The 14,112-nt window shown below is 39.4% G+C and overlaps 1 protein-coding gene across 3 annotated transcripts in view; it reads left to right on the top strand.

Moving 5' to 3' along the window:
* Positions 1 to 11,318, top strand: part of LOC122874826 (paired box protein Pax-6-like) — a 28,604-nt gene extending 17,286 nt beyond the window's left edge. For 2 of the 3 annotated variants that reach the window (XM_044193229.1, XM_044193230.1), the window contains 6 exons: positions 1,955 to 2,107; positions 4,439 to 4,521; positions 5,186 to 5,336; positions 8,724 to 8,833; positions 10,021 to 10,162; positions 10,280 to 11,318. In XM_044193229.1, the coding sequence (XP_044049164.1) occupies positions 1,955 to 2,107; positions 4,439 to 4,521; positions 5,186 to 5,336; positions 8,724 to 8,833; positions 10,021 to 10,162; positions 10,280 to 10,365 (725 nt within the window). In that variant the 3' untranslated portion in view covers positions 10,366 to 11,318. The remainder of the gene's footprint in view (positions 1 to 1,954; positions 2,108 to 4,438; positions 4,522 to 5,185; positions 5,337 to 8,723; positions 8,834 to 10,020; positions 10,163 to 10,279) is intronic. The other variant, XR_006377693.1, reaches the window with a different exon arrangement.
* The last annotated feature ends 2,794 nt before the right edge of the window (positions 11,319 to 14,112 follow it).

The following is a 14,112-nucleotide window of genomic DNA, read 5'->3' as shown; positions in this document are numbered from 1 at the left end:
TAAATGTACTAAGTTACATTCCACCACTGCCTGGGGTAAACAAGCTGTAAACACAACATCTGACACATATACCGTATATAGCTATAAAGTTTCTACTGTAAACATGCATCCAGTGAACATAGAGCAACCTTAGCAGCATTCATTTAGAGTCATGTTTGTGTTCACCCAATAATCTCATTTTAGCTCTGGTTGGTCTCCTCCACCTCCTGAGAAAAATATCTGGCTCTTTAGCTGCTGAATGCTCCACTATATTCACCAGCTAGTCTGCTGTTTGGTGCTGAGCAGACAGTGACTTTATCAGATCTCTGCCTGCTGCAGTTGGAAACCAGGTTGATGAGATTGGATTTTATTAATAATATTGAATTACCCCAAATTAAAAAACAGATTAAAAATATAGATCTTTAAAAATACCAAGGAAGTTTGCTATTCTAAGATCCAAGAGGAGGGTGTTTCACAGTTTAGGTTCATAAAAACAGAAAGCAGCTTTGCCAGATTTCTTGTGGGAAACATCAGGAACTTCAAAAAGAAAGGCATTGGAAGATCTATGAGATGTTACTGGAACATAAAATGAAAGGCAGTTACCATTAAAGGATGGTGCTAGGTTACGTGAGGCTTTATAAACAAGTATAAGGACTTTAAAATGTATTCTAAAAGATACAGGTAGTCAGTGCTGTGTCGCAAGCAGTGCAGTAATGGGATCTTGTTTTTTGTATTAGTCAAAATCCTGGCAGCAGCATTCTGACTTAATTGTAATGTTCTTAAAGACCTTAGGTACCTTGGTTAAAAAAGAGCTGCAGTAATCTAAGTGACTTGTTAAAGCAATCCAGCATTGTTTTGACTTAAAAAGTGGTTAATTTTGGCAATGTTCCTAGGATCCTAGGTTACTGATTAAAATAGCTAATAAAATTTAGATCAGAGTCTAAACTGGCTCCCAGATCTATAACTTGAGTCTTAATCTGTTTGGACAGACAACCAAACATTGACTGTAACCTCTGTCTTTCCACTTTTGATCCTACAAGTAGAATCTCTGATTTATGCTCCATTAGTTAAAAAAAGGCAGGTAATAAGAGCATTCAAAGGGCTGGGGTCGTCTGGCAAAACAGTTGTGTAACAGTAATATTTTACATCATGTTGACTAATAATGTTGCCCAGAGGGAACATGTATAAAGAAAATAGAATCGGGCAATACTTCCTTGAGGAATGCCAATATCAATATCAAATGTCTGTGACAAGAAATCATCTAAACTAACAAAAAACTATGAGCGAAAGCAGTGGAGCACCAGAAAGACCTACCCATTTCTCAAATATATGGAATGCCACATTGTTGGAATCACTTAAATCTCTCAGGTCATTTACTACTGTTTCAGTGCTATGGTTGGTCCGATAGCAGGAATGGATTTTTCTAATACGTTATTAGTATTCAGATGATCATTTAGTTGGTCAAAAATATATCTATATACTCACTTACTGTACTTAAGCACAGTTTTGAGGTACTGGTATTTTCTTCATACTGCATCTCCATGTGCTTTACTTTGTAGGCACAACAGTTTATAGGGGAATATTGCCATTTTTACTCCACTACATTTTTCTGATGGATGGAGTTGCTTGTTTCTTTGTAGATTAAGATTTCACATATATAATGTAAAATGCAATTAATTACTGTAGATTAAACTCCTCATAATACCTATATATGATAATGTATATATTTTGCTAAAATTGTTATTTCACAAAATTCGTATTTCATATTCATTTACTACATTTTGAACTTTTGCTTGTAATGGAATATTTTTACATTGTGATGTAGTTTCTTTTTCTTCACTATAAGATGACAATTATTTATTTTTTTTACTCCAGCTGATTATGTATCTGAGTATAACAGTGACTGGTCTGAAACCACTGTAATTCTATTTGTTTGTTCTTTCCTTTTTTCTACCTACTTCCTTCCTTGGTGCAGAGTGTCCACAGGCAGAGGGGGGGGAGAACACCATATCTGTTAGTTCCAATGGTGAAGACTCAGAGGAGACTCAGATGAGGCTCCAGCTGAAGAGGAAACTGCAGAGAAACAGAACATCTTTCACACAGGACCAGATAGAAGCACTGGAGAAAGGTAACTGCTAGTTCATCAGTACATCATACAGCTTCATGCACATTAGGGCATCATACACCCACATACATACCTTTATATTTATGGTTAAAAAAATAAAAAGCTACACATTGTTGTTTTTGTTTTTGTTTATCTGTATGTGACTGAAATGTGGAAAATATCCACTTTGACTCGACAGAGCTGGGTCAGATTCACAATGTATCAATCAGACAACTACAGGGAATGTTTACATGATGACATGGTCTTCAAACTCTCTAACCGTGTTAACTATTTCAGCTATAGGCATTGGGAATATAAAATAAAACCTCTTTCACCAATTGCATCACTTATTCCTCATTTTATTCAAAACCTAATTTTGGTACTTAATGAGAGGCGTCATGTTCTTCCACACTAATAATCAGAAATAAAGGCTGTGTTCGGAAATATATACTTACGTACTATTCATTCTAAGTATGATCCCAATTGAGTATGTAGTGCGTTTCACAGACCGGTCACAGAGCCCTCCTCGGTCACACAGACCACTGCAGCCAACGCAGCAGGCGATTTCAGAAACATTTCTATCTACTGTTTTGTATTTATTCTGTTTAGTTAAGCGCTGCTTTATGTAAACTTTAGAAGACAAGATGCATAGAAAGAGACAAACGCTAAGATAGCACAACGCTATGTTGCACCATCTTGTTTCTACAGTAACCCAGAAAAACCAAACACTGGCTTTCAGATAGGGCCATTTGTGAGTTTCGTGGCCACTGTAGTTTCTCCTACATGAGTGGATGGGGAGGGTGATGCGAACGGTATTCAAATGATTGCAAACTGCAATTTCACTGCTAGATGCCACTAAATCCTACACACTGGAACTTTACAGTTTTTTACAATCGCTATGATAGTTTTTTCAATACATTTAACAAGTTTCCTAAACTCTTAACACGGTTAGCACAACATCCGTCTTTGTAGGCTATACAATTAACACATTTCTTGTTGCTTTGATACAAAATGCATACAGTTAACACCAATTTAAAATGCTTGAACTTCTTTTACACACAAGCTCAACCAAGACCAAAACAATGTAATTTTACAGTCAAATTTACAAATGCTTCCACACTGTATGTCAGAACAGATAACATCATGTTCTAAACATAACTTATATAGGCTAAAGTCAAAGTGAACAGCTGTTCATACTGTGAATTGAAACACAAATATATTCCCTGTATTTTATTCCATTGCTAATGAGAAACAGCTTATTGCAATTATGCAAATATATAAATCACAGCTGATCACTGCCAGGGGTGCCAAAAGATTCTTCCCACGGTGCCTTGCCAGAGAAGATATCAGGTGTGATGTGGATGAGAACATGTGGCCAAATGCAGAAGACCGGGCAGATTAGAAGATTACTTTGTTTTTTTTATTAGAATTCTGGTTCTTTTCTGTTTTATATCTTGGAGTAATGTCCTTTTGCAAATAAAGTCTTCACTCCAGCAATTCTGTCTGTATTTTTTTTTTACATAAACTGTACATTTTATAAAGCTACTCTGAGATGGTCATTCATTTTTTGTATTGAATTTCTACAGCAAAAGAAACAAAATGCATGCATTTACTAAACCCAACAAAACAAAAATGTAGAGAGGCTTCAAAAGAAACTGCAATGCAAAACACAATCTATGATCAATACAATATACTGTCTATTGTATAAGGGCAGACCTGACACATAAAATAATGCAGTTTCTGTAATTTTAGCCGATGATAGTGTTTCTTTTGTCATTGTGTTATGATTGACTAAATGTTCCTGTTGGAAGAGAACATGTGTTAGTGTTTTGAATAATTATTTGATTTTAAAACATGTTTGCAGTGTTTTGTTAGACATAGTGTATTGTGTTAGTTTATTATTGTATTTTGAAAATTAGTTTTGGTGTTTAGTTTACAATGTGTGATTTTGAGCATGAAATTAACCATTTTGCTAATTGTGTGTTTTAGGTGTGTTGGTGCGAGTTTAGGAAAATTGTTAAATGTATCGAAAAAACTGACATAGCGATTGTAAAAAACTGTAAAAGCATAGAAACTTACTGGAAAAAAAGTAACTAAGTAACTAACTACTGAGGTGTCTGTTTTGACCTATTTTGATCATAATGCAAGTTGTGCAGTTCTCCAGACAGAAAATTCATGGGAATACTGAATGTGAGAACTGATTCAGTGAAACGTGTTAAAGGCCTTAGCACAGCCCCTTCATTACATTGGATGTTGCTTCACTATTATCGTCTAAATTTACTGTCCTGATGTACATCAATTAGACACAGCACAACTAATATTATTATGTAATGACACAATGGGTTTTTTCCCCAGAATTTGAAAGGACTCACTATCCAGATGTGTTTGCCCGAGAACGCCTTGCCAACAAAATAGACCTTCCAGAGGCAAGAATACAGGTAGGCTCAATTATTTATTATTTTTTTAGTCTTACAATCAGTATGTGTGTCTGTGAGTGTGTGTTGTAATAATGTATGGTTTTTATTAAATAACAACATTATTAACATGCAATTAGTGATGATCAGTCACAGACAACTTGCCTTAAAGGATAGGTTCACATTTTTTCAAATCTGTCTCAAAACAATACTGACCTGTCTATATTTACATTGAAAAGGTTTATGGCCGCTCTAATTTTTCCTCCTGTCCACATTGGCTGTGAAGAGACCCTCTCTTTCAGTGATTTGGGGAACAAAATCCACAGTCCTCCTTATGTGCAAAAATGCATTAATAAGTTCAGCCGAAGCTAACATGAGGCTTCAGTAGTCTGACTTAGAAAAACAGGGGGGTATCTTCCAAAGTCTTTTTAGAACAAAATTCTGTGGAACTTTAGAATGTATTTTTGCACAGAACAAAGACTATTGTCCCCCATCACTTACAGTGATATTGCTTTAAGAAATTATCTCTTCACAGAAAGTATAGACAGGAAATTAAAGTGACCAATAACCCTCTCAGATTACATATGGACATGTCAGTATTGTTTTAAGATAGACTTGAAAAAATGTGAACCTATCCTTTAATGTTATAACAACCAACATTTTTTCTTTTCTATTCTGGCATGTGCAGGTTTGGTTTTCCAACAGACGAGCGAAGTGGAGAAGAGAGGAGAAGCTGAGAAATCAACGTCGTCAGGTGTCCAACTCCTCCAACCATATTCCCATCAGCAGCAGCTTCAACACCAGTGTTTACCAGCCTCTACCACAACCTACTACACCAGGTACTGACAAAGATGTATGCTACATATACTACACATTTGACTGAGTGGCTGAGTATCGAACCATTTTGTTTCATACTTTTTTGGTACCAGCCAAAATGTATCCATATCACATAGTATATGCTGTAGTATCAAAACCTGTGAATTCCCAAAAATTGGCATCAAATGTCTGGTCAGATTCATAATCATTGTCTGATCAGATGGTACCTGATTTAAATCGTGATTTTGCCAGTTTTAGAATGTATTTTATTTAGACAAAGTTCTTGTATGGGTATTAAGACAACATTTATCATTTGAGAAATTTGGCTCTTTTTTTCAATGACAAAAAGGTTTTGTAGAAAAACCTGTTTATATTCCTGAATGCAATGTATTTAAAGAAGTAGAATTATGTTATCAGTACTGAAACAAAGCATGGTTAGCTGTTTGTCACATGCAACTCTATTTCAACTGTTTGCTGATGTTGGCTCACTGTGTGAGCTGCAAATGTTAGCTGTGTATTCAGCCGCATTTTGGTGACTATGATTTTAATAATATGAAATTGTCTTTGACATCATCTATACACATCACAAATTGGAGTTTCAGGAGCAGGGCCGCACCTCAATCACGCCACTTCCAGCATTACCATAAATACCCACCTAACCCATCTCCTCTTTCACTCTCGTATTCTGCACCAGAACCGAGATCACGCAACATCACCTCGAGCACACTCAGAAAAGTGAGCTAACGTTTCAACTTCACCCTACAAGCAACTTCATCCATCCACTCACCTCATCTTGAATATGGACTTCGTCTCACTATCCCCATCGGACGATGAATTATTCGGACAAAATCAGAATGACCACGTTCAAAGTGTTGCCATTGTCTCGACCACTACAGCCTCACAACAAATAGCTAGTCGCAGCGTCACCACGCTCCAGCGAGGTCCCCCGACGACCAGACTTCGTTAATAAAATTCCGACCAGACTGTTGCCACTCAACTACTACTACAAAAATGCTAATAGATAAAGGAATTGTTTTTCACAAAACAGACAACAAACCATAACTTTCCAATGCTCTCATGTCAGTCTGTCATGCCCACAGTTCCATCAACACAGCGCTCTTCCAGGTGACATCATCACATTAGTGCCCACGTTAAAGGGACAGTTTACCTATATCCTTCAGCTCAAAGACAGCAGAAAGGCCAGCAACAATGAACAATGGGAGTCATCAGCAACCACCTCTCATCATATCTTATATCACCTTCAGGTGGAGCAACCGACATAATAATTCACACTCCACCTCTGATCAGGTTTTTCTACACCAGCAACAGCAGCCGACAATATCCAGGACAATTTACCCCGGGACGTCAGTGCCCTCTGTCATCCAGCTCCAGCAATCACATCAGCCAGCCTTAGCAGGGGAACCCTGTACTGGGATGCCTGAGCCCCCTGCTGCCCACTTCCAGCAACGCAGCAGCTCCCTCTGGACAGGGCTATCTGGTCGTCATTGGAATCATCGCCAACTATCACGGGCAAACTTGAGAGATCAACGAACCATAACATAGACAAACTCTTACTGAAGCCAGCCGGGAGAAGAGCGAAAACATGTTTTCCATTGAGAAAAGCTTCAGTGCCATTCTTTGCTCTTCTTTCAATGAAGAAATACTCTCGACGTCTGATATCACTGATGCTAGCAGCATATACGCTAACCTCTTTAGCATTGTTCTTTCACTTAGGTCACTTCTCACACACATCATCATGCACACCTAGCATTAGGGCATGCCCGTAGCTCACGCCGTAGCTGCCAGTACTTCCTTATAAGATGCTAATTGATGAGATCAAACCGTGGTGCGGACACAACTGCATAGCTCAAAGCTTGGCAAGATGGATTCTCGTGATTGCAACCATCAACTTCACTCCGTCTATAGCCAGTCCTCCCATTTGTCATCCTAACTCTTTTATCTCCCATCCTTCTCCAGTTCCCACCAGTCTACACCAACAGATCATAGACATACACAGATCTTTCATCATGCCTTCCCTTCATCAACCACCTACAGGCAGATTCCTCAAAGAACACAAACAGCACCTCTAACTGAAAGGAAGAACACCCATCTGTTCCAGAGAACTTACACGCACAGAGTTTGCTTATGCGTCTCTTCAGAGTTTTATTTTGCCAGTTACATGGCCATCATCCTTAATCTGGCCCTCCATCTTGGAGGCAATGGTTTCTACCAGTATCACATCCACTCTGCCTCCAAAGCCTCGCAGCTCATCTTCAATGAGGAAACATGCTGCGGCATACAGCCCTACCATGTTCCACGTGTGGTGTCCAGTCTCACCCAGCCTCTTCCTGCTCTATTCCCACCCCTGGAGCTCGCAAATGAATGCCAGGTCGCTTCCTCCACTCTCTTCGAAAGCTACCCCGTAATAGTCGCAGCTATTCTGTGGGGCCCCGAATGGTCCCGTAAGTCCATTCTCGTCTACTCTGACAACCTCGCAGATGTAGACATAATGAACAAAGTTCGCTCCAATGCCCCATCCATCATTCTGTTCATTCACACCTAATATGGCACTCCATTACACACCTATATGTTCTCTGCGCAGCTTGTGTTCCTGGTCATTCCAACGCCATCGCTGACTCTCTCTCCTGTTTCTCATTTCCCGCAATAGCATCCCCGAGCACTTAAAACAAATAATGAGCCATTGGTCCTCTCAAGTACACCACTGTTGTGTTCATTCAGATCTCAAAGATCTCGAACCCGCTCAACTTGTGTCAAGTAACTGGAGGCTTTTGGGGGTCTGTCGTGCCCTGGTGCTATGGTGGATTCCCCACCAAAGCTTCCATGAATGACACTTCTTGCATTCCCATAAATACCCACCTAACCCATCTTCTCCTTTTTCGCTCTCATATCCTGTGCCCCTTGCCCACACCCCTTTCTTTCTCCTATTTCTCCCCTCCTTCCTACTCTCCACAGGGACTTACATAGCTGGTTTTGACATAGCTGGTTTTGACACAGTTGATCTTGATTCTGGCGCTTAAGGCCAGAGTTTAGGGGTTACATTACATTCATTCAGCAGAGGCTTTCGTCCAAAGCGATTGCCATTTTCCCCATGTACAATTCCAGGGGGTTTCATGTCTTGCTCAACAACATTTGGACATGTGTCGGGGATTGAACCACTAACCCTACAATTAATGGATTACCTGCTCTACCACTTGAGTTCAGGTGATAGAGTTTTGTATCACAACTTGACATTTAATTGTGACTTGCAAAACAATGACTTGAACCAACTATCTCCCCTTCCCCTGCTAATGTCATAGAGATATTCTTATAGCTTGTATGTTCAGTTATATTGCCTGGGATACTGTACAAATCTCTTTGTTCTCTCCATTTATCCATGCCTGTTTCTCTAGTGTCGTTCTCATCAGGGTCCATGTTAGGAAGGTCAGATCCAGTTCTGTCCAACAGCTACAGCCTACCAGCCATGCCCACCTTCAGTATGGCTACCAGCCTGCCTATGCAAGTAAGATTATTTTACAATACAGCACAAAACACAACTAATCAAGCACTGGAACACCTCAAGTTAGAGATAGCATCTTCATGTGTGTCAGTATCTGACTTTAGCTTGGGCTGGCTGATATACATGTGAACAGATGTGTTGACTACAGTTGCTTAGAACATTTTTGTGGGAATGTTTGTCATGGGTGAACATGGCTAAATATAAACCTCCAACTTTGGCAGTGCCTTGAGCTATACAGGAACCTGAACCACCATCCCTGACAGTATGGATGAGTCAGAGGCTGCAGCAAGAAAACACAGTATTGTCCAAAAAAGGAGTTGAGCTTTGCTCAACTTTGGCCACAGCACAAAGTGACATCATGTGGGAATGCACTGCATTGGCCAATCAAATTCAAACAAGCACAAATTCCTTGTAGATTTTTTGTGATGTTGCACAGGGTATCTGTTGGTAAGAGGGTAATCCTCAGGATTGTCAATGGAGGATAAACGATTGGAGCCATGATAACTTTCCAGAGTTGTAGATTCCTTCTTCATACTATTATAAACTGCTGTGCAGTATTTTGGTGTCTGATAAGTTTTGATGTACAGTATATCTCAAACTGGACTTCCTGGCTCGAATTTCATCTTCTCATTTGTACCTGTAGCCACTGGCCCATACAAAAGCCGCTACTTTGCATGTTTTTAACGCACAGCCAGACAATCTACATGCAATATCTTGTTGTGAATATTCTGGAAGGATCTGAGACCACCAGCATGGCTGACAATGTAAGTCTCACTACAAAGACACATCAGACTGAGAGCTGAATGTCTTGTCACTTTTACACACCTCAGAGTGATGTCGAGACTTATTGAACATACGTCTTCACAGTCTGGGATAGGGGAACTGCAGATTAAAGCCACGGTGGTTGCCACTTGATTAAATTGTTAAAAAAAATGTTAAGCAGTCTTTCTTGAACAAATATGCCTCTTCACCCTAATATGGCTCGTATAACCTTTCCTGTGCAAAAAAAGGTTATTAATTGAGTGATTAATTATTAAAGTGAATCAATGCCGACTTTAAAGAAATGACTTTGATAGTTACAAGGCTGTAACAACACTGTTAATCTTGCATGACAACTACCCAATGGTGAATGGCTCATCAGAGTGTTATATTCAGCTGTTATAATGGGTAATATTAATTTGTGTTTCCAGGCATCCAGCCAGACCTCTTATTCCTGCATGCTGCCCACCAGTCCCACTGTAAATGGAAGAAGTTATGAGACATATACTCCTCCTCACATGCAGCCACACATCAACAGCCAGTCAATGACGTCCTCTGCAACATCCTCAACAGGTAGGAAGTTACCAACTGGCTACTGTTTGAGCTACCTCTGCCTGCGTGACTGTGTTTGTTGTGTCATGTCTGTCTTATAACTGTACTCCAATGACCTCTTTGTTCTCCTTTTACCAGGTCTGATTTCCCCTGGTGTCTCAGTTCCAGTCCAAGTTCCAGGAAGTGAAGCTGACATGTCACAGTACTGGCCACGCCTGCAGTGATGTCATTTCTCACGGCAATCGTTCTTGCCTGCAGTGATCATCAGCTGTGACTGCTGCAACAGGACTGTATGGGACATCATAACCTAACCCTACTTTACAGCTTGAATGTCAAAAAGGACTTGTCATTGACTGAAACAGACTGCACTGCAGCAAATGAAGGAGTTTGAGTACTCTTCCAATTGAAGGGTTTTAATATTACTGTAAACCAGTACAAATCCAGCTACAACTGGATCAAAGGTCTTGGGGAGCCTTGGGGTCAGCTGCCATTCAAAGTTTGGCTGGTGAGGACACTCTGGCACTTGCTCAGAGTGAAAAACGTTAGCCTGAGCTGTACTCAGGAAGCTCAGGAAGGTGGGCCGTCCTTTGGTAATAATAAACTCCAGATAAGAATAAACTGGTCAGTGTTCATTTGGACATTCTGTGGGAAGACATATTACCTCCACTTTCAGTTTCTAATTTATATCATGTTGGTGTATTTGTAGCAAAAACAAAGATGTTGATTGAAGTGTAAAGGGAAGAACGTAATGAAACTTGAAATGAACTATCTGCTCTGAATTTGTTTCATCAGCAGATTCCAAAATCCCCAACCTGGAATGTGTATAGAATTTCAGAATGTGTGAAATGTGTTTGGGATTGTAAAAACTCTGACCTTGATGTGATCTGCTAAGTGGCTAAGTGATTTTAAACTGAAAAACTATGTCCATTTGGCAGGGAAAATCTCAGTTTGTATTAATTCCAAAGTTCCTATGTCCAGAAATGCAACAGTAAAGCTATTGAACTATTGAAAAACTGGAAGCAGAACAAACACTTTGCTAGCTCATAAAAAGTGAACATTAGATTGTGTCTGGGATGTAAATCTGTTTCTAATTTCAAAGTGTAAAGTATTTGTCTTCTCCACTGATCTGGGAGGGTTTCCATAATAAATAAATAAATAAATATGTTTTTCAATTATATTCCTTGTTATATTCTATAGTATTGTTATAAATTTATTTATAGCATGGTGAACCATCCCTGGTGCACCTGAATATATAAGCAAGTGTACAGCCCGATGAGAAAAGCTCTGAATTGAAGTGGAATCTAGTCTCCATCACTCCAGTAGAGCTCCATAGATTTGGAGAATCTATGACAAGAAGCATTGATGTTGTTCTGGAGGTTTGTGGTGGAACACCTTACAAACATACATGTTTGGTTTTATCTGCAGTATGAAGACTTTCAGTCATTCAGGACACAGGACACAGAATAACTAACTCCAGAGTCCCGAGTAGTTAGAGTGCATGCAACATAACTGCAACGTTGCCGGTTCGATTCCTCTCCCCCCGTTTCCTGTCTACCTCTTCACTGACAACTCTCCAATACAGAGGAAAACTAACTCCAAGACAAGTGGATTCTTTCGTTTTAGAAAGACGTTATACAGCTCATCCCAGAAGATCAGTTCTACATGAATCACTCAAAAACTGCTGTCACATCACGGGGATGATAGCTCACCAGATAGGTCGCTTGCTAGCTAGCTTGAGGTAGGTATGGTTAGGGTTAGGATATATATTCCAATCAGCAGGTCAGCTTGGCTCCTTAAATAATTGCCGGACCCAATTGTGGAAGTAACCTTATCGGTCAGGCTTCTATTTTCTTATACAAGCTTCTTTTGTAAAAAATTAGCTTCTCTGTATTTTCAGTATTAACTCTTTTTAACCAGTAGCTATATGTTGTACACACAGTACATGGAGCAATAAGGTCAGTACGAGATAATGCACACCCCAGTGCACCAAACTATTTTAAAATTTTTATCATTGTATAAATTAACTATTAAAAAAACAACAGTTCATTTATACAATGTTGTGTCGTTCATTTTGCTGTTGTTGTCATACTGCACTCTGATTGGCAAAGCTGTTTCAGAGCAATGAGACCAGTAACTGGCTTAGAGCATATTTATTAATCCTCACACCCTCCAATCTATACTCCACTTCACCCAGCTCTTTTGCACTAATCACTGCTGCACAACCGTGGACCAATATAACAGGTGCGTTTGGAGATACTTACTCAGTTTGATGCAACCTACTGCCTTGTGCTTGCCTTTATGCTTGCGTGATTAAAATAGGACCCCAAAGAGCAGTCGAATAGCCTTCATGATGGTGGACGGTCAAGCGAGGAGTGAGGAATGATCAAATAAGGGAACTGGGATGTACACCAAAAGTACAAGAAAAGTCTTACAAACAGGTGTGGCAAACAAAGTTTGTTGTGGTGATTGTCAGCACTTATCTTACTCGGATGTGTTTATTTATCTTCTCTGATAGCTTAGTCAAGACTGCAACTGGATCACATATGTATTATGTCAGGTAGAAACAGGATGAAAACAAGGCATCTTGGACAGTAATGTAATGGGGTGGGATGTTGCTGTCTGGTCCTACTTATGACACAGTTGCCCAGTGCACACACAAGCTAGTGTAACCAGTCCAATTTAGGTATTACTGTATGTTTAATACTTAACTCTGCATTGATACAAAAGGCAGCATCACAGTTTTCATTTAAGTTTTAATTTTTAACTTTCTTCTTGACCTTGGCAGTGTTTAGTTCAGATATTCAACAATACTGTTAAATGTTGTGGATCGTTCCCCCCAGGTGAGATTTTTTGTAGATCCTCCCCGGCTTTGGCCTACCGGCAGCAGCCTGGGGCTGTGTAGCTGTCTCCTGCAACAACACTTTCATCCAGCAGTCATCACCAAGCACTGCAGGTACAAGTCTTATTTTACAGTTTCATCTAAAAGTTTTTCTGTCAATCTTATCTGTCAGCATGGGGCCAAAAAAAGACAATCAAGAGGAGGATTCTTTGGCATTATCCATGGTGAATGAGCTGCTTGACCAACAGAAGTAATTCTTTAAAGACCTGATGGATCAACAAAAAAAAAAACTGTAAATCATTCCAAATGTTTGTTGACTCCACCAACCAAAGGGTTGACAACATTTTGAAAGACGTACAGGTTATTAAAAACAGCCTGCAGTGATCTCAGCAGAACATGGATGAGTTAAACAAAAAGTTCTATGATAACTCTGACAACCTTAAGACCATCTTTGACAGATCTCTGCTTGTGCAATCCTCTATTGACAAACTCACTGCTAAATCTGAATATTTGGAGAGTCAGTCAAGGAGGAACAATAATGTCATCATTGGAGTACCTGATGAGAAAAATGAATCATGGCATGTCACAGAATCTAAAGCTAAACAACTGCTTGTTGACAAGTGGGAACTTCATCCAAAACTAATTGAGATTGAATGTGCACATCGTAATGGAAACTATGATGAGTAATCCAACAAGCCGTGGTCAATTGTCATGAAATTACTCAGAATTAAGGATAAAGAGGAAATCAAGACAAGGGAATGGTAGCATATTTACGATATGACCAGCTAATTGTTCACCCACCTCAAGATCTAATATCTCGCCCCTCATGAGTGAGCTTATCTCCCTCTCGCTCCAATTGCAGTATCTGTCTCTATTTCAGCCTCCCTTGCTAGGGATAGTAATAACCTTGTCTTGGTCTCTTCCAATCCAGTGAGTGACTTTGCAGCATCTTCCAACTACTTAAATCTGTCACCTTTCTCACATGCTGATCCTGATAATCATTTTAATGTTTTTAATCAAAAGTTAGATACTTGCAAATATTATACTGAAGAATCTTTAAAATCAATGTGTCTATATAAATAAAATATAAAGAATTTCAATTCATTCAGGCTATTTCATCTGAATGTTAGGA

Source organism: Siniperca chuatsi, linkage group LG4 (assembly GCF_020085105.1).
Source record: "Siniperca chuatsi isolate FFG_IHB_CAS linkage group LG4, ASM2008510v1, whole genome shotgun sequence".
NCBI lineage: Eukaryota > Metazoa > Chordata > Actinopteri > Centrarchiformes > Sinipercidae > Siniperca > Siniperca chuatsi.
The sequence above is the reverse complement of the archived record's forward strand: the minus strand, read 5'-3'. Positions and strand labels throughout refer to the sequence as shown.